Genomic DNA, 27818 nt, shown 5'->3' with positions numbered 1-27818 from the left:
GGTCGGAACTTCCCCTTCTCCCATCGCCTTTAAGACAGAAATCCGGCTGCAATTGCGGCACGCGAAAGGGTGGCTGAATCAGTCCGTTGCCCACTACACACAGTTTCCTGTGGCTCTCTGACACTGTTGCCCTCTTGTCTCCCACTCCAAATACACTGATGGATTGCTCTTTGCTGTACCCCCATACGTAAGCTTGAGCCACAAGGTGATCAATCTGGGCAACAGATACCAAGCACCTCCCAGTTTCACCCCTGGCTTCGCTGGCCCTCTGAAAGTTCTGCACACTGACTGCAACTGTGATTGAAAGCAAGATTTAAAGCTACAAATACTCCTTCCTCTTTCCATGTAAGAGTACAAACATCCTGTGACGTTTCGATGGGGGGGGAGGCGGGCGGAGGTCGCATTTCCCGCGTTCCTCTCTGGCCTTATTTGGCTTTGAAACTGACATCATCGTCCCGATGCAAATGAGTTTGATTCAAGAAGATTTCCAACGGTGCCCGAATACGCCTGCGCCCAACGTAACTAACACCCACCCACCTATCTCCCCACCCACCACCCTGCTTAACCCAAAGAAAGCAGAGCGAAGAGTGGCTTTACCTACATCAACAACGAGGTTGTAAAAAGAAAAGAGAAAGTGAAGTTCACACTGTGCTGGGTGAGTGCATGTTTAAATGTAACGCCTTTTGCAGGAAAACATGCTCGATAATGTCTGTCTAATCTAGTTATATCAGAGCAGCGAGGCGCCTCTGTCTGTCTAGTTTATGTGTCTGTGTAGCTGTAAACTTTTGTGTGTGTGTGATCTTGTTGAACATCTTGCTGGCAACAATGAGCGGGGATTGGAACGTGGGCGCGCACCACGTTCGAATTTAGAACCTTGCCCGGACGGCGCTGTTGTTACACGCGAGCTGGACATTCCAAAGGTGCTGTCACAACGTTCCATCCTGCTGTAACTACCCGGCGGCGGCACCCCCCACCCCTCCAAAAAAAACACACACAAAGTTTGTTTGTTTTAACTTGCTATCTGTAACTTAAGATCCCCCCCCCCCCCCAAATTCTAAACCTCTGCAGCATGCACACAGTGTGTGGGTTGATCGCCGCTGCGACACGAGTTACTTGTTCCTGGTTCGTTATTTAATTCTCTGGGGTTAGTTGTACGAATTTGTTGCACATTTTTTTTTGTGCGTGTTTCTCTCTCTCTCTCTCTTTCTGCACATCCTCATGTCCCTTAAGAAGTTTGAGACGCTTTTTGTTCTCGATAGCCTCGATTCATATTCTTCTATCTATGATGATGGCGTCATGTGAACTTCATCCGAGCGAATTCCACACACAACACACACACACAGGCCGTTTTCCTTCCTTAGACTTTTTTTTGTGTTTATATATATTTTTGTTGATCGGGAAGGGGAAAGTGGCGGTGAAATTGGAAGGTGGGTCAATGAGCAGCAGGAGGAGGAGGGGGGGTGACTTGGTGGCTGTTTTTGTTCGGGAGATGTCTCTCCCTGTGTGTGGGGAGGTGATGCTGCTGCACGTAGGCAGGAGCACGCTAGGACACTGAAAACAAAGAGCAGCGTGTGGATCCCTCACTCAGCAGCCCGTATCAGCACATGGGAGGCAGCCACTTGCTACTTCCCATGTGTCCATCGATCCAGAAATTCCGATTTATTTTCCTATCCACTAGCGTGTTGGATTTAAATCTCTCCCCGTCTCACATTGCCATCATTCCGCCCCCCCCCCCCCCCGGTCCCCCTTTCCATCTCATTCAGAAATATCCAGCAACGTGCTTTAATTTACGTGTGACATTTTTCAACGTCAGATAGTCCGTGTTAATTCGCTTTTAAAATACACTCTCCCCCCACCCCCCACAAGTGTAGGAGTCAGAGCAAGAGGGCTATTTACTTTTCATTTCCCTCGGTCATGCTGTTCCCGGGCTGTGTTGATAAATGACCATTTTTCTTTTTCATTAAAAGAAGGGAAAGTGTTGCTGTTTGAGGCGGGTCGTGTTGTTGGACATTGCAGCAGTGTTGAGGATCCGAAAAAAGGCTTGTCTGTTCGAATGAACACACACATACACACCACCAAACAACAACACGCAGCGTGCGACCCACTCCCCCAGACACGTCTGAGACAGAGATTGCAATATTGAATCGGGGATGGATGGATGGGGGGGGGGGAGGAGAAAAACCAAGCAGACAGTTAGGAAATGAGGCTGATGCTAAGTAACATTTATTGTATCCCTGAGCAGTCTGCCAATTCCAGCTTGGGGAAGCCGATTTCCTTCCAGCCACTGAAATACGCAACCGAAATGGACAGGATTCACATGGGGGTGTGGGAGTATTTGCCAACCAGGTTTGGGGGGGGGGGGGGGTTGAGATGAAAAGCTATTCCTATATTTTGGTTTCCAAAGCATGCAAATGGAGTTGATATGGGTACCACGATGATTGGGGCTGCGTCTTGTTTTGTGCTGATTGAACAGACATCCACCTAAGACATTAACCTAATTCCGCAACCTCCCCCTCCCCCCCCCCCCGGGCTGTTTCATTAATTTTCTGTGTTTTTCTCTCGAGCAACACTTTTTGTTTTGGTAGGAGAGTGCCTTGCACCCTTGGCGCATCTTTGTCTGAAGAGTTAAACCCAAGAGATTTGAGAAGGTCCCTACAAGGGACTGAGTAATGAAAGGTTTTGGAACAGTAAATAACTGCTTTCACTGGCAATAGGGTCGGCACACGTTTAGGATACTCGACAAAAGCGGAGATGAGGAGAAATTGGATTGTTATGATCTAGAATGCACAGCCTGGAAGGGTTTTATTTATTATTTCATGGGATGTGGGTGTCACTGGCTAGGCCAGCATTTATCAGCCATCCCTAATTGCCCTTGAACTGAGTGGTTTGCTGGGACAGTTCGGAGTCAACCACATTGCTGGAGTCACAGACCAGATAGACCAGGTCAGGACAGCAGATTTCATTCTCTAAAGGACATTAGTGAACCAGATTGGTTTTTATGACAATCGATGATAGTTTCATGATCACCATCATTGGGACTAGCTTTATATTCCAGATTTATTAATTGAATTTAAATTTCACCAGTGAACCCATATTCCCAGATCATTATCCCAGCCCTCTGTTGTTACTAGTCCGAAAACATTACTACCACACCATCTCTCCCCACAGGACCACGGCACGGTAGCACAGTGGTTAGCACTGCTGCTTCACAGCTCCAGGGTCCCGGGTTCGATTCCCGGCTCGGGTCACTGTCTGTGTGGAGTTTGCACATTCTCCTCGTGTCTGCGTGGGTTTCCTCCGGGTGCTCCGGTTTCCTCCCACAGTCCAAAGATGTGTGGGTTAGGTTGATTGGCCAGGTTAAAAAAAAAAATTGCCCCTTAGAGTCCTGGGATGCGTAGGTTAGAGGGATTAGCAGGTAAATATGTGGGGGTAGGGCCTGGGTGGGATTGTGGTCGGTGCAGACTCGATGGGCCGAATAGCCTCCTTCTGCACTGTAGGGTTTCTATGATTTCTAGGACCAGACTCAATACTAACTTCTAAAAAGGAATTGGATAGATATTTGGAAAGGCTAATTTTGCAGCGTCAAGGGAGAAGTGGGGACAAATTGTTGAGCTCTTTCAAAGAACAGCCAAGACCCGAAATGCTCCTAAGCTGTCTAGTTGCTGACCTTCATTGGATCTGGATTTGCATCTTGATTTTAAAATTCATATCCTTCAGTTCTATTCCCCCGTGGTCTTGCCCCGCCCTCCCTCTCTATAACCTCCGCCAGCCTGACAACTCTATGTCTCTGTGCTGCAGAGATTCCGATCTCTTAGTACATCTCTCACTTCTTCCACATTAAATTGGCGACTCTGTGCCTTGAGCCATCCATGCCTGGACTCATGGAACTTCCTTCCCAACCCTCTTGTAGACAACTGGTTTCAAGGGTCATTTAGATCCAAAACGTTAATTCTGTTTCTCTCCACAAATGCTGCTAGACTTGTTGAGTTTATCCAGCATTTTCTGGAGTAGCTGTATTATTAATGGACTAGTAATCATCTGGACTACTGTCCTTTAGGGAAGGAAATCTGCTGTCCTTACCTGCTCTGGCCTCCACGTAACTCCAGGCCCACAGCAATGTGGTTGACTCTTAAATGCCCTCTGAAATGACCTACCAAACCACTCAGTTCAAGGGCAGTTAGGGATGGGAAATAAATGCTGGCTCAGCCACTGACGCCCACATCCCATGAGTGAATGAATTTTTAAAAAGCTTTGTTTTTATTTCAGATTTTCAGTATTATGCGTTTCCTTTGACCGAGCTGTTTGTCACCTTTTGTCTGATTACACTATGGGATGTTACAGGTGCTGCATAAACCAATGGGGTTGCTGTTGGCCTTATCACTAGAAATTCAGTGAAATGATGTGGACGTTTAATATCTCCATACTATTCCCATTCAAATCTTCACAACACACTTAGCAGTGAATGAGCATGTGCCTTTTGTGTTTTCAATGCTGGGTTGTATGTGGGGGAGCAGAGCACTTGAGACATGGGTAGCATTAGAAAGAATTGAGATGACACAGGATTGATGGATAGTAATTCTCATTACTGTTGCCTGCTGTATGTTGGTATCGAGGCTCTTCATCACTGGGATTATGTCTAGATCTGTTGTAAACTAATTGACAGAGATTGATTAGGATGATTAATCAATAAGTCCATTATCGTTGTATTTTGACCACCAAGATGGTTGAAGGTGAACTAGATAGATCTTGGATTTTTTCTGTGCAGAAATTCCTATCAATGCTAAGGTGAGGATGCCTAATGCTAACAGCTTATTGAAACTTGTCCAAATTAATTCCTGAAATGAGGGACTTGTCTTTTGAAGAAAGGTTGAACCTCTAGCCATTGTAGTTTAAAAGAATAAGAAGTAATCCTATTGAAACATGTTAAGATCCTGAGGGGGATTTGATCGGGTAGATACCAGGAGAGTCTTTCCGCTTGTGGGAGAGACAGAATCAAGGGGATGCAGTTTAAGAATAAGAGGTCTAACATTTAAGATGGAGCTGAAGGGAAATTTTTAATGTTCAATGGCATTGAATTTATTCAAGGCAGAGTTAGACAGGTGTTTGACAGACAAGGGAGTTGAGGGTTATGGAGGGCAGGCATAGAAGCGTAGAAGATAGGAGCAGGAGGAGGCCATTCAGCCTTTCGAGCCTGCTCCGCCATTCATTATGATCATGGCTGATCATCCAACACAATAGCCTGATCCCATCTTCCCGCCATATATCCTTTGATCTCCTTCATCCCAAGAGCTATATCTAACGCCTTGAAAACATATAACGATTTGGCTTCAACTGCTTTCTGTGGGAGTGAATTCCACAGGCTTACCAGTCAAAGCAAAGTGGAGTTGAGACACAGCCAGATCAGCCATGATCTTATTGAATGGCGGAGCCGACTAGAATGGCTGAATGGCTCACTCCAGTTCTTAAGTCCTATGTTCACAAGAGGTGAAGGGAGGGGTGCCATCTGAGTGAGGCTACTAGCATATTAAATCACATACAGTCTGAGGCACAGAATCAGGCCATTTGGTCTATCTGGTCTAGCATGTATCTAAATGCCACATCAACCCAGTCTAATTACCTTTCCCACCCTGCTGCTGTATCATATTGTCCCTTTTCCTTAGTGTACACCAAGCCTGTACTTCTGCACATCACTGCTGTCTGCTTAAACCACTCTAACCAGCATAAGGTGCCACACTCACCATTCTCTGTAAGTTAAACTTTTTGTTTTCTCTAGAATTTAGAAGGTTAAGGGGTGATTTGATCCAAGTCTTCAAGATACTAACAGGAAAAGACAGGATAAATAAAGATAAACTTTCCACTGGTTGGAGATTCTAGAACTAGGGGGCATAGTCTTAAAAATTAGAGCCAAACCTTTCAGGAGCGATGTTAGGAATGACTTCTATACACAAAAGACGGTAGAGGTTTGGAACTCTCTTCCACAAACGGCAGTTGATGCTAGGTAAATTTTTGTTAAGCAAAGGTATTAAGGGATATGGGCTAAAGGAGTTAGGCCACTGATCAGCCACAATCTCATTAAATGGCGGAGCAGGCTCGATGGGCTGAATGGCCTTCTCCTGTTCCTATGTTTCTTCCATTTGATCCATTAGCAATTACTTTCTATTCTTGCCCCCTTGAGCTGGATCGCTCCAAGTCGTCCCATCAAGCCCTTTTGTAAATTTAAAGACCTTCGTCAGGCCTGTTATTAATCTCTTTCCCAGAGAAAAGAGCTCCAGCCTGTTCAATATTTCCTGCAGTTTTTTTTCAGTCCTTATTATTTACATGCAGATCCATAGCCCAGCAAGAGCCGTATCTTCAGAGGAATGTGGGAAGGGGCCTACCATCTACTGTTTTGGAATGATGATTGACAACTCAAGAATGTTTTGGGCATTCTTGTCATTAACCCGGCCCAAGGCCACATTCTCTTGACAGACCAGAGATTTGGGATAGCTAAAGAAAACACGTGAAGCTTAAATCCATATTCCAATTAATTTTCCTCTCCCAGGTTGGTGATACTCACAGATCTTGGAACTCAAGAATACATCCATCAGTGAGGAAACAGCACTAAAATCAGCTGTTAGTCATCCTTCTGGACCACATTATTCAAACAGGACAAAGTGGGAAGTAAGTGTATGATGATAAATAGAATTGAGACCCCAGACATTGCTCGAGCCTAGGCCAGCGGATTATGTTTTGGAGACTCCTCCGCTAAGGCAGTCAGTGCCATCGGGACAGAAGAATGGGCGGAACCTGAAAACATGATTTTAAACCCTAGAAGAAAGAAAAGAGTTGCATTTCTGTAGCGCCTTTTGCAATCCCCAGGACATCCCAAAGCGCTTTTACAGCCAAAGCACTTGACAATTGCCATCACCCTGTTGTAGGAAAGATTGTCACAGCAAGCTCTCAGAAGTAGTCAATCTCTACAGAAAAATCAGAACTGGGAATTGAGCATTGCAAGATGTACTATATCTCAAAGTTGTGAGAGAGTAAAGGGAAGCTGGAGTAACTGCTTATTAGAGATAACGTAAGGGCAGTTGAAAATAAATTTGCAGACATCAGTAAGACAAAATAGAATTAGTGTGACTAGAGCTGAAAGATAAAGGATCAATCACTGGTAGGGAAAAAAGCTGTTGGTGTTTGCTACCAAATAAACCTGTTGACTTTAACCTGGTGTTGTTAAAACTCTTACTGTGTTCACCCCAGTCCAACGCCGGCATCTCCACATCAGGGAAATATTCAGCAGATCCTTTCATAGTGGTAGGGAGGTGGAGGAAGAAATATGAAAGTGGATTGGGAAAATAAGCATAACGCATAGAATGATTATCACAGGGCAATATTAGCTTCACTGTCGTTGGGTCAAAATCCTTTAACTCCCTCCCTCCGTAACAGCACTGTGGGTGTACCTACTCCACAGGGACTGCAGTGGTTCAGGGAGGCAGCTCACCACCACCTTTTTGAGGGCAATTAGGAATGGGCAATAAATGCTGGCCTAGCCAACGACACACATCCTGTAAATGAACTGTTTTTAAAAAAGACAGCCTGGAATTGCAATGGGAAGCATTTTTAAATGGTTTTCAGCAGAGTCCACAAAAAAAATCCTATTCTGGAAGGAAAGGACAAACTAAATACTAGTGAGACACCGTGGATGAATGAAGACTTGAGAGAAAGATTGGTGGTAAGGAAAGGGACATCCACTCTGTGTAAATGGTCAGCATAGGGAAGTGTGATGAGGGAGAATATGAGGAGACTAGAAGAGAAATGGAAAAAAGAATTAGGAAAGCAAAGAGGAACTGTGCAATCAAATGGTCAAGGAGCATAAAACAAAACAAAGTTGCAGTCGTGCCGAACAACTGTAGGTTGCTCTCCCCTTTGAGGGTGGCGATTTAGCCTAAGGATCACCACACCTAAGGCAGGGGGGGGCAAGGTTGAGAATAACCTCAGCTGGTACAGGAATTGAACCTGCAATCTTGGCGTTGCTCTGCATCACAAAGCAGGCGTCCAGCCAACTGAGCAAACCGACCCCCATAACACAAAATAGTAAAATATTCTATTGGCACATTAATGAAGAAAGGCAAGTCAGGTTGAGAACAGGGCCATAAAGGGATAGACAGGGAATATTTACAGCAACAATTGTGAAATGGCAGAGATATTAAATATTTTACTTTGGGATTTACCAGGAGCATCACACTGGAAAATGAGATTAGAGATGCTATAACATTTAAAATAAAAAGAAGAACTATTAAATTAATTAGCATCAAAGCTAATCAAACAGGAAAATTAGAACTCCTGGTTCAGACAGATTGCATCTGTACATTTTGAAGAATGTAAAGAGACAGCTGAGGCACTATTATATTTAATAATTCATTAGAAAATGGTGCAGTGAATGGAGAGCTGGCATTAAGCCTATGTTTTAGTAGGGAGGTAGATGTTTTCTATAGACTGTTGGTGGTAGGAAAGGTAATGAAACTCCTGCTAAAGGAGGGAACCAAACATCTAGAAACTGAAAGCATGATAATGCACAGTCAGCATGGATTCCAAAAGGGGAGAGTCCTGCTTGACTCAACTATTCATTTTGAATACTTGGAGGTAACAGTGAGTAGATAAGGGTAATACAGTTGATCTAATTTACTTGGATTTCCAGAAGGCCTTCAATAAGTGTCACAGCATGGAAGCTCAAAGTATACGGAGTCAGAGGACAAGTAGTAGAGTGGCTAGCTAGCTGGCCGGAAGACAAAACGGCAGAGGGGATGGATAGAGGATAGTTACTCAGAGCAGCAGAAGGTGGGAAGCGAGCTCCGGCAAGGATCAGCACTGGGATCAGTCTTGTTCACAATTTCTAATAATTATTTAAATTACGGAAGCAAAAGTTAAACTTGCTGATGGCATCAAATCCGGGGTGGGGGGGGGGGAGCTGTCGGTTGCACGGAGGATTGCAACTTATCACAAGAAGATGATAATACACTTGCAGAATGGGCATATATTTGGCAATGGCATTCAACATGGATAAGTGAGATATTACATTTTCATAAAAGAAATGGGGATCACAAGAATATTCCTGGCAGCTTTTGTTCACAGTGCATGGCCACTTGTTATGCGACCTGGTCCCTTTAAGATAAATGTGTGGATGGACATGTTTGCATCTTGAGGGAGTGATGCTTGTGCTGGGCATGTTAGATCACCATATATTTGGAAAATAAAAATCCTTCTGTATTGTAGGGATTCTATGATTCTATGAATAAGGTGAAGAAATGTGGGTGTGCGAACGTACAAATTGTTAACAATAGGGCTGCAGGTTAATAAGACCGTTTTTAAACAAAATACAAATCAAGCACTTGGGTTATTCCCAGAGGGATAGACATGAAAAGCATTGGAGAACTGGAGCAGTGAAGGAAACACATTATATCAGCTATGAGGAGGCACAGTTGCTGTGGGCACTGCCATAGACAGTGGTCAAGTGTCGCTTAATTGCCTGAGTTAATAGAGGCTTGGTAGTTGCAGGCTTCAGAATACCGGCTGCATAGCCTCCAGTACTGTAGGGAAAGAAAGCGATGAAATTTCCTGCTGAGATTAAAATGCAAATAACCAAATAATGTAGCAGACTGATAATGAAATAAATCGCCCAGCCTTCTCTGTTTAACCAGTTTCACCATTTACTAATGGAATTGTTCTGGAAGAGAAGATTTAATTGTAGAGCATAAAATTGAGTGCTAGATGCTGTCTGGAGAGTCCAGAACAAGGTCATAGTCTCACAATAAGGGGTCAGCCATTTAGAACTGAGATGTGGAGAGATTTCTTCAGTCAATGGGCTGTGAATCTTTGGAATTCTTTTCCCCAGAGGTGCTCAGTCTGAAATCTCAAGATTCAGTTTGATAGATTTTTGTTGGATAAGGATTATGCGATAAAGACAGAAAATGGAGTTGCGGTGTAGATCAGTCTTGATCACATTGAATGGCAGAGCAGGTCCATGGGGCTGAATGGCCTAATTGTGCTGTTAAAGTCCTTATAAGCACACACAATTGGCCAAAGTTAAACAGCAACTGAGTTGCTGCCAATTATTTATATTGGGTATTGAGAGGCACAAATGATACAGTTCTGTTGATGGTCAATTGTAACTTGCTTAAATGCGGCATCTGGGTTTTGCTTATCGTGTCAGTAGCTTGTCTTCTCCCAGGGCCTTCAGGCATTTGAATGTACACAGGAATAACACAGATTTTCAGGGATTTCTCCACAAACCCATCACAGCGAAAGTCTGTCATGCCTTACAGGCATGTTAAAGTCCTTCTGTGTTGGGAGCAGAGACTGATTCTACAGACTTTCCTCCAGTGAATGGAGCACATAATCCAGCCTGACAACTCGGTGTGGTCCTGAGGGAGTGCTGCATTGTTGGAGATGCTGTCTTTCGGATGAGATGTTAAACTTGAGCCCTACCAACCCCTCCGGTGAATGTGAAAGGTCCTGTGGCACAATGTTGGAAAGGAGGGAAGTTCTCCCCAGTGTTTGAACCATATTTATCCCTCTATCAAGATAATCTGGTCGCAAATACCAGAGCTACTATGGGTGATAGGAATCTGAAATAAAAATAAACAAAAAATGTTGGAAATACTCAGCTTCTCTCCACAGTTGCTGCCTGATCTGCTGAGTATTTCCAACATTTTTGTGGATTATCTAGCCTACTGTTTCTGAGAGCTTGCTTTGTGCAAATTGACAACCATGTTTCCTGCATTGGAACAGTGGCTATTCTTCACAAATACTTAAATGGCTTTTAAAATGCTTTGTGTTCACCCACTTGCATGTACCTGTATGCATGTGTGTATTGTAAGGCAGTATTGTAGTTACTGTGTTCCTGTCAGTACATGCTGTACACTGTTCAAACCCAGCTTACGTGGTTACAGGAGGATTTGCTGCAAAAGCTTTTGATTTTGGTCTAAAAATAGAAACTGCAGGTCAGACTGTGAAGAGAGAAACAGAACTAACATTTCAGGTTGACGATCTTTCATTTGACTCTGGTTTCAGCTGCTGTTGGATTGTTTTAAATAAATAACTTTAAAAATGGCCCAATGTGTATAGTCTGTGCGGCGTAGGATTTTGGCAAAGTGTGAGGGTGTGAATTATACCTGAGGCTGATTTGTGGGCATTTCTGTTCTGTAACATATTCACTTGAATGGTGACGAGCAGGATTGCAGACTTTCATAAATATGGTTTGTGTTAGGATATAGCTCTTGGAGCTGTACAGCCCTAAGGGGTGGCTAACTCAATATTATACTGGTTAAAATACTGCAGATGCAGGAACTCAGAAACAGAAAATGCTGGAAATACTCAACAGGCCGGAGGTTCTCTTTACTGTCCCCTGGGTGTGGGCATTATTGGTAAGACCAGAACTTCCTGTCCATTCTTGGTTGTCATAGGAAGCTAGTGGTGAGTTGCAACTTTGAACCGTTGTCGTCCCATGTGGTTAAGATGCTCTTTTCAGTAAGGGTATTAATCATCTGCTCTTGGTAAAAGTGACCGGATTGTTTTTCATTGATGTCCATCATGTAACTTCAGTCCCACACCTACACGGTCGACTCTTAAAATGAAGTGACCGGACAAATCATACAGTTGTAGCAAACAACTTTTGAGGAGAATGCCTACCTTCTCAGGGTAACTTAGCATGGGCAGTGAATGGCAGCCATACCCAGCAAACAACATCAAGCGTTCTGGCATTTTCAGCTCTGCTAGATAGCGCGGTGCCTAATCCCAGCATAGAGGAGGATTATTTAACCCTCACTTCCTAGTGCCATGTATTTTAAATGACAGACACTGATCAATGAATTGAGACGATTGTGCAGAACATTTATTAATGTAGCAGCAAAGCATTTAGGATAAAATATTGTTTGGGTCAATTGTTGGTCCGATATAGGAAGTAAGTCTGAAATTGAAGTTTGAGGAATGGGGGGTAGGCCATTCAGCCCTTCGAGCCTGCTCCATCAATTGGATCTGCATCTCAACTCCCATTTTAGTTGCTCTTATTTCATATTTGATATCTTTACCTAACACAAATATTATTGACCTTGGTTATCAATGTGCTGGGTGTCTGGCTTCCTGTTTACTGTAATCGCTATTTGGGTGAGATCAGGGCAGCTAACATGAACAGGGAGGGTACTTTCAAATGCATATGTGTTGTTTCCACAGCGAGTTCAGGGCACAAGTCCAGTGAGATCACATTCTGCTTTCCGTTACAATAGCCTTACACCGCATGTTGCAATTCTATAGTTTCAGTATTCAAAAGTACAATGTCAGGTTTCTAATCCCTGATGATCATTTTCTGAGTTTTGTTGCAAAAAAAAATGAAAGGCTTGCATTTACACATAGCACTTTTCCCAATCTCAGGATGCCCCGAGCACTTTGCAGCCAGTTAAGTGCTTTTGAAGTATAGCCACTATTGTAATGTAGGAAGAGCAGTAGCCAGTTTGTGCCCACCGTTTACACATAATTACTGGGCTGCCTGTTTCAATGATTGAGCAACAGAGTTGGCCAGGATACAAGGGTAAACTCTGCAATTGTGCCATGGGACCTTTTACATCCACTTGGGAGAGAACACTGGGAACCTCCGGTTTAATGTCTACCTAGAAGGTATTATGTGACTCCAGTCCCACAGCTACCTGGCTGACATTTAAATGAAGTGGCCTAGCAGATCATAAAGCTTCTCAGGGTAACTCAGTATGGGCAGTAAATGCTGGCCAATCCCAGCACTGCATTGGAGTGTCAGCCTGGTTTATGTGCTCGGGTCTCTGGAGCGGGGTTTGAACCTGCGACTTTCTGACCCCGAGATGCGAGGGCTGTCACTGAGCCAAAACTAATCGCTTACAATCAACAGAGAAGGCGTCGAGTCCAAGGCATTCTGAACTGTCAGGCCTGGGCTCCACTTCAAACCAATGGTAACAACTTACCTTACTGTGGTTCCTTTATATCCAAAGCGGCTTCACAAGCAGTGATGGTGATCCTAGGAGAGGGTGACGGAATTATTGATCTGAGACTGGAGGATTGAGGTTGGCACAGAGGCTCAGGGAGAAAAGTCCAAGGTGTTTTTTTCTCTCTCGCACTATCTTTGTGGAGAGAATCCACAGTCGGGGCCTGACCAGAGACCAGAGAGATGTGAAGTAAGACTTCCTTGGAAGAGTTCAGTTCACTCCAGTGAGTCACTTTAAAAAAAGAATCAATTCATGGATTGTGGGTGTCACTGGTTAAGCCCAGCATTTATTACCCATCCCAAATTGCCCTTGAGAAGGCGGTGTTATAGAAGTTTAGAATCTGTACAGTGCAGATGGAAGTCATTTTCGGCCCATCAAGCTTGCACTAACAATCCCATCCAGTCCTATCCCCATAACCCTACATATTTACCCTGCTAATCCCTCTGATGAGCAAGTTAGCATAGCCAATCAACCTAACCTGTGGGGGGGGAAACCAGAGGAAACCTACTCGGACATGGGGAGAACATGCAAACTCCACACACAGTCACCCGAGGCCGGTATTGAACCCGGATCCCTGGCGTTGTGAGTCAGCAGTGCTAACCATTGTGCCACGGAGCCGCCACCTTGAAGCGCTGCAGTTACTAATTGAAGTGCAGGGTAGTTTTCCTCATTATCCTGCCATCATTCATCCCTCAAACAGCATCACTAACAACAGATGATTTGGTCATTGAGAAATAGTGGTAGGAATAGACTTTGCAGTTCCTCGAGCCTGCTCTGCCATTTTGTACGATCATGACAGATCTTCTGCCCCATCCATTTCTCTTCCTGTTCCTTATACCCCTTCATTCCCTGTCAGGCCACAAATCTATCTATCTCAGCCTGCCTCAAATATACTCAACCAGGGTGTATTCTCAACCCTCTGGGCTAGAGAATTCCAAAGATTTACACATTTTTGAGTGAAGAACTGTCTCAGTCCAAAATGATCGAACCTTTATCCTGAGACTGTGCATCCCCCACACCATCCACAGCCAGAGAAAGCAATCTCGCCAATGTTTGCCCTGTCAAGGCCATTCAGAATCTTGTGTGTCTCAATGAAATCTCATTGATGTTTGTGGGAGTGTGCTGTGTGCGAATTGGCCGCTCCCTTTACAACATTACAGCATTGATTGAACTTCTAAAGTACATAATTGGCTGCAAAAGTGCTTTAGAATGTCCTGAGGTTGCAAAAGATGCTATAGAAATGCAACTCTTTATGGCAAACTGGGACAATTGACTGTCCGGTGACAAGCTTTGGATATCAGGCATCTTATAAATGATATGAAGAGACTGTTTTCCATTTAATTAACACACGATCTGAGTTAGCGAGGAGTATTTTAGCCCTATATCGAGCTTCCTAGTTTTATATTTAAAAACTTATGCTCGAACAGGCACTGACATTGATGATGGTTCAATCAGAAGACCCTTCTCTTTGCACCGACCACCGGTTTATGTTTCAGGGTGTGTTTTTTGTTTACAGTCGACCACAAGATGTTCGGCTTCCACAAGCCCAAGATGTACCGGAGTCTGGACGGCTGCTGCATCTGCCGGGCCAAATCCTCGAGTTCGCGATTTACCGACAGCAAACGCTATGAGAAAGACTTTCAGAGCTGCTTTGGGTAAGGAGGGGAGGGGCCAACCTCTTTGTGGACAAACCCCGTTTGGGTTAGATTTTCCCGTTATTCAGTTACGTTTTTTCTTTGTACTTCTCAAAGGTTGAACGAAGCTCGGGCAGGTGAGATCTGCAATGCTTGTGTCCTATTGGTGAAACGGTGGAAAAAGCTCCCTGTTGGCTCCAAGAAGAACTGGAATCATGTAAGTACATTGTGTGAGGATGTTTGATTGCAAAAGTAGAGAGGTTACGCTTCACTTGTACAGTCCACCAGTGAGTATTGTATACAGTATTGGACCCCTTATTTAAGGAAGGATATAAATACATTGGAAGCAGTTCAGAGAAGGTTCGCCAGACTAATACCTGGAATGGGCAGGTTGTCTTATGAAGAAAGGTTAGACAGGCTAGACTTGTACCTGCTGGAGTTTAGAATAATTAAGAGGCAACTTGATTGGAACATATAAGATCCTGAGGGGTCTTGACAAGGTGGATGTGGAGGTGATATTTCCTCTTGTGGGAGAATCTAGAACTAGGGTTCGCTGTTTAAAAATAAGGGGTCACTCATTTAAAACGGAGATGAGGTGAAATTTATTCTGAGGATTGAGTCTTTGGAACTTCCTCCCAGAGAAGGTGGTAGAAGCAAAGTCTTTGAATATTTTTAAGGTAGAGTGAGAAAGCTTTTTGATCAACAAGGGAGTTGAAGAGGAGGGGGTGTGATAGACAGGAAAGATGAGTTGAGCCACAGTCAGATCAACCATGATCTTATCTAATGGAGCAAGCTTGAGGAGCCAAATGGATGACAACTTCTCATTTAGATGTTCATATGTATTTTTGTATTCAGTAATGGGGCTGAGGAGGGAATATATGCTGCAACATGTAGCTTTCACAGAAGATGCATTGCAAAGTTATATTCTGGCTGTCCAACAACAGCTGAACAGATTGTAGGTGTACGCCATAGAATGGATATCTGCATGTACATACACACACATGCACGCACACACACGAATGCGCATTCAAAAAGAATGTAATAATCTTATTCAAGCAACCTAAATAATACTGCACAGTGGAGGAGGAGGTTAAGTGCTTAAAAATTGTCAGATCATTTTAAATAAGAAACTTTGAACTAAGTGTAGGCCATAAATAAAATTTCCTTTAAAACATTTCCACCAGGAATTTACTCGGGAAGCATGTGAAGATATGAAACAACAAGAATGTCAATCATTAATCAGCTAATGAACCCTTTTCAATTCTTCAGAGTAATTTCTCCAAGGGAAGAGTGTAAAGATACAACAACCAATTTGCTCGATTGTCAGTTGAAATGGCTTTGCTCTATTGAATGGGGTTGATGTCTGGACAGTGTAAGCAGCAGTAATATGGGTGGGCTGTTGTGTCTCGCAGGTGGTTGATGTTCGAGCAGGACCAAGTTTGAAGACGGCATTGAAGCCCAAAAAGGCAAAATCTCTCACTGGGAACAGAATGAAAGCCAGTCAGATCAGCAAGATCCAGAAAGAGCTCAAACGACAGAGTAAGTATCTTTGGGTGCCTTGCGATATTGTTTCATTCTGCAGTTCATTCAGTAACGTTTTCTCCTGAAAATGCGCTTTACACACAATCTGGTCCAGATCGTGTGTAAATAATTCAGTACCTTCACATGCATCGCTCTGATGGGGGGAAAAAATATCTCCAGCCCAGCACACTGCTAGTATTCCTCCAGCCATGTCCTTCACCCAGCCATCCTCAGCTGCTGCACTGATGGTCTTCTCCACCATCTAAAGACAGAGATGGACAGTTCTGCAGTGTTTATTCTCAACTTCAGGATCTGGTAATCATCCAGATTTGGGCTGAGAACTGGCAGCTAGCATGCATGGCACATCAGCACCAGGTAATAATCATCTCCAACAAGACCAGTCCAAGCCACTTCCCCCTGACTTCCAACAGCTTCTCTCAGTCCTCTGCCGTCACTGTCCTCCAGAGGGGTGCTTGTCACCATTGGCCAAAGGCTGAACTAAATTGTTTTAACACTGACTGTACGATCAGACTGGTATTCTGCGATGAATAATTAACCTCCTGACCCCTTAAAGCAGGGTAGGGGGGAGTGGTTACGAGAGCTGTTGTGAATGGGTGGGGGAAGCTTTAATTCTTGGCCATGGGTATGGGAGAGTTGATTAAAAGGTAGTGTTTCTCCAAAGAAAAATCTCCAGCCTATTGCTGCGATGGCAAGTCAGTCATATGAGGAGAGACTAAGTCAGTTAGGATTATATTCATTGGAGTTTAGAAGAGTGAGTGGGCATCTCGTAGAAACTTATAAAATTCTAGCAATCCAGAGACTCAACATAATGGATTCCAAACCCACCCCGGCAGATGGCAACATTTGAATTAAATTAAAAACTCTGGAATTATAAGTCTAATAATGACCATGAAGCCATGGTTGGTTGTTGTAAAAACAATCTGGTTCACTAATGTCCTTTAGGGAAGGAAATCTGCCGTCCTGATGAAGGGTCATCCAGACTCGAACGCTGCCTGTATTCTCTCCCCACAGATGCTGTCAGACCTGCTGAGATTTCCAGAATTTTCTGTTTTTGTTTCTGTTTCCAGCATCTGCAGTATTTTGCTTTTATCTGCCGTCCTTTCCTGGTCTGGCCTACATGTGACTCCAGACCCACAGCAATGCAGTTGACTCTTAAATGCCCTCAGGGTTGGACAATAAATGCTGGCCCAGCCAGTGACACCCACATCCCATGAACGAATAAAAAACATATTTGGAGAGAAGCTTTTAAATTGAGGGGAGGGGATAGGTTTCTTAAAAGTACCAATGGCGGTGGGTGTGAAAGATAATAGATTTTTCTTTGTTGAGGGTCTAAAGAGAGGTTGAACCAATGGAATTAGGACTGAGACCAGCTCTGATCTAACTGAACAGTGGAACAGGCTCGATGATCTGAATGGTCAATTCTAGTCCCTATCTTTCTGTAGGTTTATACGTTAAGAAAGTAGAACAGATTGGAACTTGATGCATTGGCAGTGTTAAAATATGTTCATGATGATTTTAGCGCTGTCAGTCTACGAATGATAATGGTTTTCTTGACTATCTACAGACTCTGATGCCCACAGTACCACCTCCAGTATGTCTCCCGCACAGTCCCCTTGCTACAGCAATCACTCGGATGAGGGCTCTGATGCAGAGATGGCTTCTGGATCAAACAGGGTCCCTGTCTTCTCCTTCTTAGACCTCACTTACTGGAAAAGGTAGAGTAAGCACGTACTAGTTTCCAATCTCTGTTTTCTACACTGCTTCCATCAAACAGATGATCCGAATTTTATTGAACAAGGTGTGTTTAAGCTGGAAATTGGGGTTTTTTGACATGAAGGTAGCCTCACCTACCCTCTCAGGTGGAAAGCAGTGGAGTTCTCTGCAGTGTCCTCCCATTATTGATCTCTTAACCAACTCCCAAAACAGCTTATCCAGTCATAATACTGCAAGTTAGTGGGAGCTTGCTGTGTGCAAATTGGTTGCCATGTTTTATACATTACAACAGTGACAATGCTTCACAAAATATTTGATTGACTGTAAGTTACTTTGGGGACGTACTGAGATTATGAAATGTCACCATTATTGCAGCGTGGGAATAATGATCAGATATCAGAATTAGATATAGCTCCTGAGGCGAAAGGAATCGGGATAAGGCGGGAACAGGCTATCGAGTCGGATGATCAACCATAATGAATGGCAGAGCAGGCTTGAAGGGCCGAATAGCTTCCTCCTGCTCCTATTTTCTATGTTTCTATAATCTGTGTTTTAATAATATTGGTTGAGGGTTAAACAGTGGTCAGAACACTGAGGAGAATTTAAAATATTTATATCCACCTGAGGTAGCAGACTGGGCCTCAATTTAACATCCCATCTGAAAGCTGGCACTTCCAACCTTGTGGCACTCGGTCAGTATTGCACTGCCAGCCCAGGTTGTGTACTCAAGTCTCAGGACTGGGGATTGAACCCATAACCTACTGACATTGGAGGTGAGAGTGCTATCCACTGAGCCAGGCTAGGTTACTTTGGAACTGGTGCAGAATATTTCAAAGTTGAAAGCTGACCTCGTGTTTGAGCGAACCAGCATGCTAAGTAATGTTACTGTTACTGTTATTTGGTTAAGAAGTTCTAAACTTCCTGTAACATTTCATCCAGGATTGGTGATAAGCTAACACAAGAAACATGATATTTGACCAAAGCTTTGAATCCAGAATCCACTGACAAAGCTGTCGTTTGGCTCAATTGGAAATAGCTTTTTTTTTCATTCATTCTTATGATATGGGCATTATTAGCAAACTTTCAGTAGCCATCATAAGGGGATTGAGTACAGGAGTAAAGATGCCTTGCTGCAATTGTATAGAGCCTCTGTAAGACTGCACCTAGAGTATTGTCTCCTTGGTTTTGGTCTCCTTGCCTGAGCAAGATATACTTGCCATAGAGGGAGTGTCACGAAGATTCACTTGACTACTTTTGAGGAAGGTGGGATTGTCCTGTGACGAGAGATTGAGGGGCCTTGATTCTCTAGAGTTTAGAAGAATCAGAGGTGACCTCATTGAAACACACAAAATTCTTCCAGAGCTCAAAAGGGTAGATGCATGTCGGATGCTTTCTCCTGGCTGCTGGTGGTTAGGGGTGGGGTGTGGTTTGTTGGTGGTGGAGGGTATGGGGTTAGCCTAGAACTTGGAATCGCAGCCTTAGAATAAGGAGCAGGTATTTGAGATTGAGTTGAGGATGAATTTCTTCACTGAGAGGGGGTGAATCATTGGAATTCTCTATCCCAGATAGTTGTGGAGGTTCAATCATTGAGTATATTTAAGACACATCGATAAATTTCTAGATATTAACGATATCAAGAGAGTGTGTGGGAAAACGGCATTGAGATAGAAGCACAGCCATGATATAGTTGCTGGTGGATCAGGCTGTAGGGCTGTTCCTATTTCCAATGTTCCTTTCAGAACTTAAGCAATAGGAATAAGATTACAGCTCTTTGCCATTCGATAAGATAATGATTTTTACCTCAGACCCACTTTTCCACCCTAACCTCATTTCCTTCCAGTCCAAATATCCATCAATCCCAGTCTTGAATATATTCAATGAACAACCACAGCCATTTGGTAAAGAATTCCAAAGATTCACAACCTCGAGCTGAAGAAAGCTCTTTATCTCCGTTTGAAATTATCATCATTTTATCCTGAGACAGTGGTCCTCATTCTAGACTCTCCAACCAGAGGAAGCAGCGTCTCAGTGTCTACCCTGAGAAGCCCTCCCAGAACTTTAGATATTTTAATGAGATCAGCTCTCAATCCTCTAAACTCTAGAGTGTAGACCAATTGTACTCGGTTTGCCCCCATCAGATAGCTCTTTAATTCCAAGAATTAATCTAGTGAGTCCACCTCCTTGAGATAAGTATATCTTTCCTTACATTCATAGGCCAAAACTATATAGAAACATAGAAAATGGAAACAGGAGGAGGCCATTCGGCCTTTAGAGTCTGCTCCATCATTTATTATTCACTTTGGAGGAAATAATAGCAAATTGGAGTATTATCTAAATGGAAAAAAATTACAACATGCTACTGTGCAAAGGGACCTGGGGGTCCTTGTGCATGCAACGCCAAAACCCAGTCTGCAGGTGCAACAGGGGATCAAGAAGGCAAATGGGATGTTGGCCTATATCGCAAGGGGGATAGAATATAAAAGCAGAGATGTCTTGCTGCATCTGTACAGGGCATTGGTGAGGCCGCAGCTGGAATACTGTGTGCAGTATTGGGCCCCTTATTTGCGGAAGGATATGTTGGCCTTGGAGGGAGTGCAGAGAAGGTTCACCAGGTTGATACCAGAGATGAGGGGTGTTGATTATGAGGAGAGACTGAGCAGATTGGGTTTGTACTCGTTGGAATTTAGAAGGCTGAGGGGGGATCTTATAGAGACCTATAAGATAATGAAGGGGCTGGATAGGGTAGAGGTGGAGAGATTCTTTCCACTTAGAAAAGAAGCTAGAACTAGAGGGCACAGCCTCAAAATAAAGGGGGGTCAGTTTAGGACAGAGTTGAGGAGGAACTTCTTCTCTCAGAGGGTGGTGAATCTCTGGAATTCTCTGCCCACTGAAGTGGTGGAGGCTACCTCGTTGAATATGTTTAAATCACGGATAGATGGATTCCTGATCGGTAAGGGAATTAGGGGTTATAGGGATCAGGCGGGTAAGTGGAACTGATCCACTTCAGATCGGCCATGATCTTATTGAATGGCGGGGCAGGCTTGAGGGGCTAGATGGCCTACTCCTGCTCCTATTTCTTATGTTCTTATTATGATCAAGGCTGATCATTCAAACCAAAAGCCTGATCCTGCCTTCCCCTCATGTACTTTGATCCCTTTGCCTCAAGTGTTATATCTGACTGCTTCTTGAAAACATTCAATGTTTTGGCCTCAGTTGCTTTCTGTTAGATTGGCACAAGCACAGTGGCCCGCTCAGCGCTATGCTGCCAGCCTCCTGAGCAGGAATAGGCCCTGCCCACTGATTTCTGAAGTGAATCACGCTGGCGCTCTCTGCAGTGCAGTGTATGCAAGATTTATTTTGAAATTCCCGCTGAAAAAATCCATGCGATTTTCTCCAGCTTTCACAGGAATTCGACACTTAGAATTTGTTTGGGCAAATTCCTGCCCATTTCTTTAAATATTCGCCATCGCTTATCCGCTATCATACCTTTTTTAATCTACTTTAGCCAATTCTGCACTCATTTCTACGTAATTGGGCTTTGTTTAAATTTAAGATCCAGTTTCAGACTTCACTATATTACCCACAAACTCCATGTGACAAAACATTTTGTGATCACTCTTCCTCGGAGGCTCCCTTGCTATGAGATGAGATCCCCAAGTTACCCTAGAGACGGTGAAGTTCTGCTGAAGGGCTGCTTTCTTGAATTGCTGTAATCCTGGTTGAGCTGAAATTTCTTCCAGTTACCTATTGGAAGGATTGAAGCCATTGTCTATGGCCCTTGCCACAAACTCTATTCACTCATCACCAATTCCATCTCCCTCGCTGGCCACTGAAACAGATTGTTTGCATCTTTGGTATCCAATTTAATGTGGAGCTCCTGACACTACTTCGCTATCACCAAACCCTCTGACTTGTGCATCTGTAATTTTATCTCCATCTGCTACTGAAGCTTTCATCTGTGCTTTTGTTGATTCTTGTCTTCATAGGCTTGATTTTAACCCATTCAAACCCCCTCCACTTGCACAGTGTTAAAAGCGGGCTCATCTACACTGACACGCTCCTTGCTGCCTCCCATCCTCCATCCACTTGAGCTTGTCCAAAATTCTTTTGTATCTTCAATCACGCAAAGTTTCAACCACTGTACTCACTAGCCCACGTTGACTTTTGGTCCACCAACATCTCAATCTAACATTCTCATCCTTGTGTTCAAATTCTTCTATGACCTCGTCCCCTCCTGGTACCATAACCTACAACTCTGAAAACTCTGCATTTCTCTGGATCTGGCCCCTTGGATATCCCCATTTCTTTTGCCACACCACCGGTGACAACACTGCTGGCTAGGCTCTGAATTGTGGAATTCCCGCCTTAAAACTCCGTGTCTCCTCCTTTCAGGATGCCCCATAAAACTTCCTACTGACCAAACGTTTGGTCATTTATCCTAATATCTCCCAATGATGCATTGCGTCTTACATAGAATCTCTACAGTACAGAAGGAGGCCATTTGGTCCATCGCGTCTGTACCGACCACAATCCCACCCAGGCCCTACTCCTGTAACCCCACGCATTTACCCTGTGAATTCCCCCTTACACCAAGGGTCAATTTAACATGGCCAATCAACCTAACCCACACATCTTTGGAGTGTGGGAGGAAACTGGAGCACCCGGAGGAAACCCACACAGACACAGGGTGAACGTGCAAACTCCACACAGACAGTGACCCGAGGCCGGAATTGAACCTGGGACCCTGGCACTGTGAGGCAGCAGTGCTAACCACTGTGCTATTTTGTCTGACTACATTTGTGAAATGACTTTGGGCATATAACGTGGTAAAATGTGAACTTGTCCAGTTGGCAGGGAGAATGCAACAGGCCTAATATTATTTTAAGTGGAAAGAGATTGTGGACTGTGGGTTACAGAGGGCTCTAGGTGTTCTGTTATGTAAATCACAAAGTTAGTCTGCAGGTACAACAAGTGATTAGGAAAGTAAATGGAATGTTGGTCTTTATTGAAGAAGATTGAAGTATGAAAGTAGGGATTGAAAGTATGAAAGTACAGAGCCTGGGTGAGATCACATCTGGAGTACTTTGTAGAATTTTGGTCTCTTTAGGATAGAATTGTATTAGAAGCAGCTCAGAAGGTTCACTCGACTGATTGCTGGAATGAAGGGGTTTACCTTATGAGGAAAGGTTGAGTAGGTAGGACCTCTAGCCATTGGAATTTAGAAGAAAGAGATGATCATAGGCGATCCTAAGGGAACTTGATAGGGTGGATTCTGAGAGGGCATTTCCCCTTTGTGGGGAATCCGGAACGAGTGGGGCACAGTTTAAAATTAGGAGTTGCTTTTCTCTGCGGGTCACTGGTCTGTGACATTCTCTTCCCCAGAGAGTGATGGAGGTTGGGTCATTAAATTTATTCAAGGCTGGCTTAAATAGACAAGGGAATCAAAGGTTATGGGGAGGGAGATAGGAAAGTAGAGTTAAGACCACAGTCAGATCAGTCATGATTTTGTCGAATGGCAGAGCAGGCTCGAGGGGCCAAATGTCTACTTCCCTTAATTCTTGTCGTCTTGTTTCCAGTATTAAATATGTTTGAAGGAATTTTGCAGCTTCGTTCTGTTTTTCCTTATAGGTCCTGGATTTCTCTGCGGACTTTTGGTTTCCCTTCCCTTGGGAGTTTTAGTGTGTTTGGGGGCAAGGTTGGAAGGGTTTAGCTGCAATTGTCCAGACTTCATGAGCTTGAGGCAGGCTTGATGGCCCAGCTAGTCTTTTCTTGCCCTTCTAAACCTTTCTCCCGTTATAATTCCACAGGCAAAAGGTGTGCTGCGGAATCATCTACAAAGGACGGTTCGGAGAGGTGTTAATTGACCCTCAACTCTTCAAGCCCTGCTGTGCCAATAAGAAGAGAACGGTAGAAACCCCAGAGCAACAGGCAGTTCAGTCCCCATCCGCTTCGAAAGATGACGAATGGTGAACTGTCTCATTCAAAGAGAGAGGTAGAGAGAGAGAGAGAGACTGAGTGGGGCAAAGTACATTGAAAATATGTGTTGCCTGAAGGATGAACTGAACAGAAAAGCTGCCCATAAAGGGCAAGCTGCGATTGCTTTGCGAATGAACTGACACTCCCAAAAGACTGACGATTTTCCTTCTTTTTATCATTCCGGGGGGGGGCGGGGGGGAGTCAGTTGATTCGACATGTGTAAAATAAAAAGCTGTAAATGTTGTAATATTTCACGAGCTGCACGCATATTAAGTGAAAGTGGAGCGCACCTGTAAAGTGCTTATTTAGGGTTTATTTCATTCGTTTATCGATGGACTTTTCTTTCGTGGGGGGGGTGAGCGAAATTGGGAAAGTGAGTGAAGGTTGTGACATAAAGTGCGGCCAGCTCCCGTGTGCTTGGAACGTGTTGGCTGTCGGTGAGCTGGCAGGTTGTCCCTTTTGTGGCCTACCCGAATGCGAGATTTTCCCAGCGAGTCATTGAGTCACAAGAACGAGGTAGGGGCCCGAGTTTTGATTCTCTCTGTCCCTGTTCGAGTTGAAAGATCATGGATAAGTATCTTCTATTCCTTCCATAGATCTGGAAGGGGATGGTGGGAGTGGGGTGGGGGAGGAGGTGGATGTATCTGAGCTCCCTGCGTTTGATCGCCAACCCCACTGGAAAATGTTAGAAGAGGAAAATTTGGGGAGGGATGGTTGGATTGTGGGTTGTGTGCCCTCTATGGGGCAATATCTTGCCTGAGCCTCGTGCATGAGGTTGCGCAGTTGATGGGGTATGGAGGGCACCTGTTGAGTCCAGTCAACAGGGCAGGAGCTGAGAATATTGGGGAAAAGATAAACAGTGGCTTAAACAAACTTAGCCTGGCACTTTCTAGAGTAACAGAATGTAGCAAAACAGAACCAGGAAAGACTTGCAGCTTTTTGGCACAGTGTAGAATCGCTGAGCCCCATTTTATTTCTAATAGGCCTGTCAGCCAGAGAGGAAAAGGCTCTCTGTTTAATGCTCATTTCAGTGGCATAAGCATTGAGGCATTTCCACCTTTACTGCGATCTGATGAGCAAGTAACCTGCCGATTTCAAAGGAGATGTGAATGATAGCCACCCTACCACAGCCATGCAATCCCATACCCCTAAATCACCACCTGGTATTGAAGGCAACACCTCGCCAACACGGACCAAGAAAGGGTTTCCTCAACTGAGCTCTACCTGTTAATAAAGTGGGTATTGAGATAATTCCCGAATGTACAACAGCAGAACAGTATCTGCGGTCAACATTTTAAATGTCATCATTTTGCTCTAAAGATGCCTCTTTGCGGATTGTTTGATTTGGCCACTGGATTTGCTGTCATTCTGGCATACTGGGCAAATTTTGAAATCCATTCCCCTTCCCTCACTGCCTTCCTGCCCTCTCCTGAAGGTGCTGTGTAATTGCTGCCAGCTCTTTAACCATGTAGCTATTCCTCAAGTGTGGGGGCGGGCTGAATGGAGGAGGAAGCTCTGTCCTTTTTTCCACCTCGGGCCTCCACCGTACATACCCTGTCTAGCAGAGTTCTCCAAATGGCTTTGAGGGAGGTTGTGGAAAGGCCAGTTTCCATAGGCACTCGTCTGAACCTTGGTGAAAGAACCACAGATGTTGGGGTCTGGCGAGCGGGAGAACCCCTCGCCTGCAATTCGCCCCATTGCTTCCCCTGCCTTGCCAATTCCCCTCAGTGACACTGCGCCCAGCTGCAGATTTCCAGCCTGAGCCCAGCAAAATCATGTCTTCCTCTCGGAGATGTGTCCTGCAGCTAGACCAATGGAGTAGCCTGTTTGGTTCTATTTACTGCAGCAAATGAGTACTGATACTAGGAAAGCCAGCTGACTATGTGCTGATGAGGGGGATCCTTCTTGCAAAGGTATCACGTAAAATGTGAATGAAAGCGTGTGACTATTTTCAGGATTGGAGAAAGAGCAGGGACCAAATGGGTAGCTCTTTCAAATAAATCAGAACAGGCTGACGGGCTGAATAACCTCCTTTTGTGCTGCATGACTTTATAAAAATGCAGGGAATGCTAGTAGAGTTGATTGCCTCAGTGAAGCACAAGTCCCTAAATGGCCAACCTACTCAAGAGGCCACTTGGCCACCAGTCGCCAAGGCAACAGGTGGTAACTCATCACATTGGACAGGTTCAAGGAAGTCAAATAGTTTGAGAATTTATCTTCTGCCATTCAAATCATGCCATTCTGGAATTGGAGGAGGAGCACTAAGCTTCAGTCTCTGTGTTGATCTCCCCCCCCCCCCCCCCCCCCCCCCCAGCCCCCTGGTTACCTGTTCAGCATGCTTGCTGTAGAGTTGCCAGTGTTCATTATCAAATTCTGGATGCTACGGGGTTTTCTCTTTGTTGGATTGCGCTGCATGCATGCATTAAGCGTGTTGGGAAAGGGTGCATGAAATTGTGCCAGCCATTTCACCCGCATGCCTTGTGTCCAGGCACCATTCAGTCCCTGGTTGAATGTGATCTTGAGGTTGGGTTTGTAATTCATTCCCTGGGCTTTATGACTGAGCTTCCTCCCTGTCGTTCTATTTATTATTATTTATTTTTTTCCTCTGCAAACACAAAAGAAACATACCACTGTCTCCTTTCACTTCTTGAGCTAGTTTAGTGCAGCAAGATGTATTTTAGTGATGCACTTTGTAATGTATTAGAGATCTATGGAGCCAGTTTTGTACTTTTTTTATACTGTTGATATTCTTCTACTCCAAAATTTTTTATTAGTCTTGAAATAAAGTAGACGGCTTTATAAAGAAGTTGCCTGCATTTGTGGTTTTTCTTTCATTGGTAGGTACAGGCTGCCTGATAGAGGGTGACCTGCAGCAAGCTGGCCTAGCCAGCGATACCCCACCCTCTAAACGATTATTAAAATAAAATCTGAAGCAAGTCCAGCCTGGGTGATAGTATGCCCACTTCTGTCAGAAGGCTTGAGCTCCTGTCCAAAGACTTTGAGCACGAAATCTTGACCGACGCTCCAGTGCAGTTATGAGAGTGTGCTGCACTGTCAGAGGTGCTGTCGTTCAGATAGGGCCCTGTGTGCCATAGGTTCCAAAGTCCACTACCATCATCCTCGCTGGGGAACCTATGCGATGAGTACAAAAGTGTCAATCAAAATGGATTGAAGTATGGTGGGACCCCTTATACCTTGGGCTGCTTTTGTTACTGTGAAGGCCTGTTTAGGAATCTTAGAAACACTGGGCAGGCGGAGCCCTGGCAAAACAAGTCCTCACTGGCAGAAAAGGTGGAGGACGGTGTGCCATCTGGAATATCTCAATGGCTTTTTTTATGGGTGAAGGCTGCAACAGTATCATCTTGGTTTCCTTGCCATTGGATCAAGGATTTGTTCTGTCAAGACATGGGTGGACGCCAGTGGGCAACGATTTCTCCGTACTAGAAGATTTCACGCACCAAAGTCTTTCCGAGCACAATGACCAGCAAATTGCAACAGGAGCAGGATTGTGTCATCGACAGATTCATGGGAGGTGATTAACCTCGCTAGCGAGGGATAGCCATTTGAGATACAGGGAAATACAAAAGGATCCATGGCATTATTCAACATAGAGCAGGGAATTTCATCCTAGTTTCCTCACCAAAATCTATCCCCCAACCAACATCGATAAAACAATTTTTCTCACAGCCGCTTGTGGGACCTCTTGTGTGGCAAATTGCTGCTGTATTTCCCTGCCATATAACAGGGACGACAACACTTGAAAGTGCTTTACAGCTCATGAAGTATAGCTGAACACCTTTCATGAGTTCAGAACATCTAACAGAAAGACAAGTCTGTTCATTTCCCTGTCTGCAGCAGATGAAGTCACTGCAGTTCTGAAATTTGCTCCTTCTCATGCCACAAGGGACATCAGCCAATCAACACTCTAATTCGATATCCGACTGATGGCCACTGCATCGCAGTCAAA

General features: G+C 44.3%; 1 protein-coding gene across 2 annotated transcripts; it reads left to right on the top strand.

The window, feature by feature from the left end:
- Window positions 1-571: 571 nt before the first annotated feature.
- sinhcaf (SIN3-HDAC complex associated factor) lies at window positions 572-26645 on the top strand. 2 transcript variants are annotated; one of them, XM_078220230.1, is made up of 6 exons: window positions 572-655; window positions 14503-14641; window positions 14738-14837; window positions 16033-16159; window positions 17727-17877; window positions 23683-26645. In XM_078220230.1, exons 2-6 carry the CDS (start codon window positions 14514-14516, stop codon window positions 23843-23845), a joined length of 669 nt encoding a protein of 222 aa, XP_078076356.1. In that variant the 5' UTR covers window positions 572-655; window positions 14503-14513; the 3' UTR covers window positions 23846-26645. The 2 variants fall into 2 exon arrangements, with proteins under 2 accessions (XP_078076356.1, XP_078076355.1); XM_078220229.1 differs by lacking the exon at window positions 572-655 and adding an exon at window positions 6582-6660.
- The last annotated feature ends 1173 nt before the right edge of the window (window positions 26646-27818 follow it).

Source organism: Mustelus asterias, chromosome 9 (genome assembly GCF_964213995.1).
Source record: "Mustelus asterias chromosome 9, sMusAst1.hap1.1, whole genome shotgun sequence".
In the NCBI taxonomy this organism is placed as follows: domain Eukaryota; kingdom Metazoa; phylum Chordata; class Chondrichthyes; order Carcharhiniformes; family Triakidae; genus Mustelus; species Mustelus asterias.
This window is presented reverse-complemented; position numbering and strand designations above follow the sequence as displayed.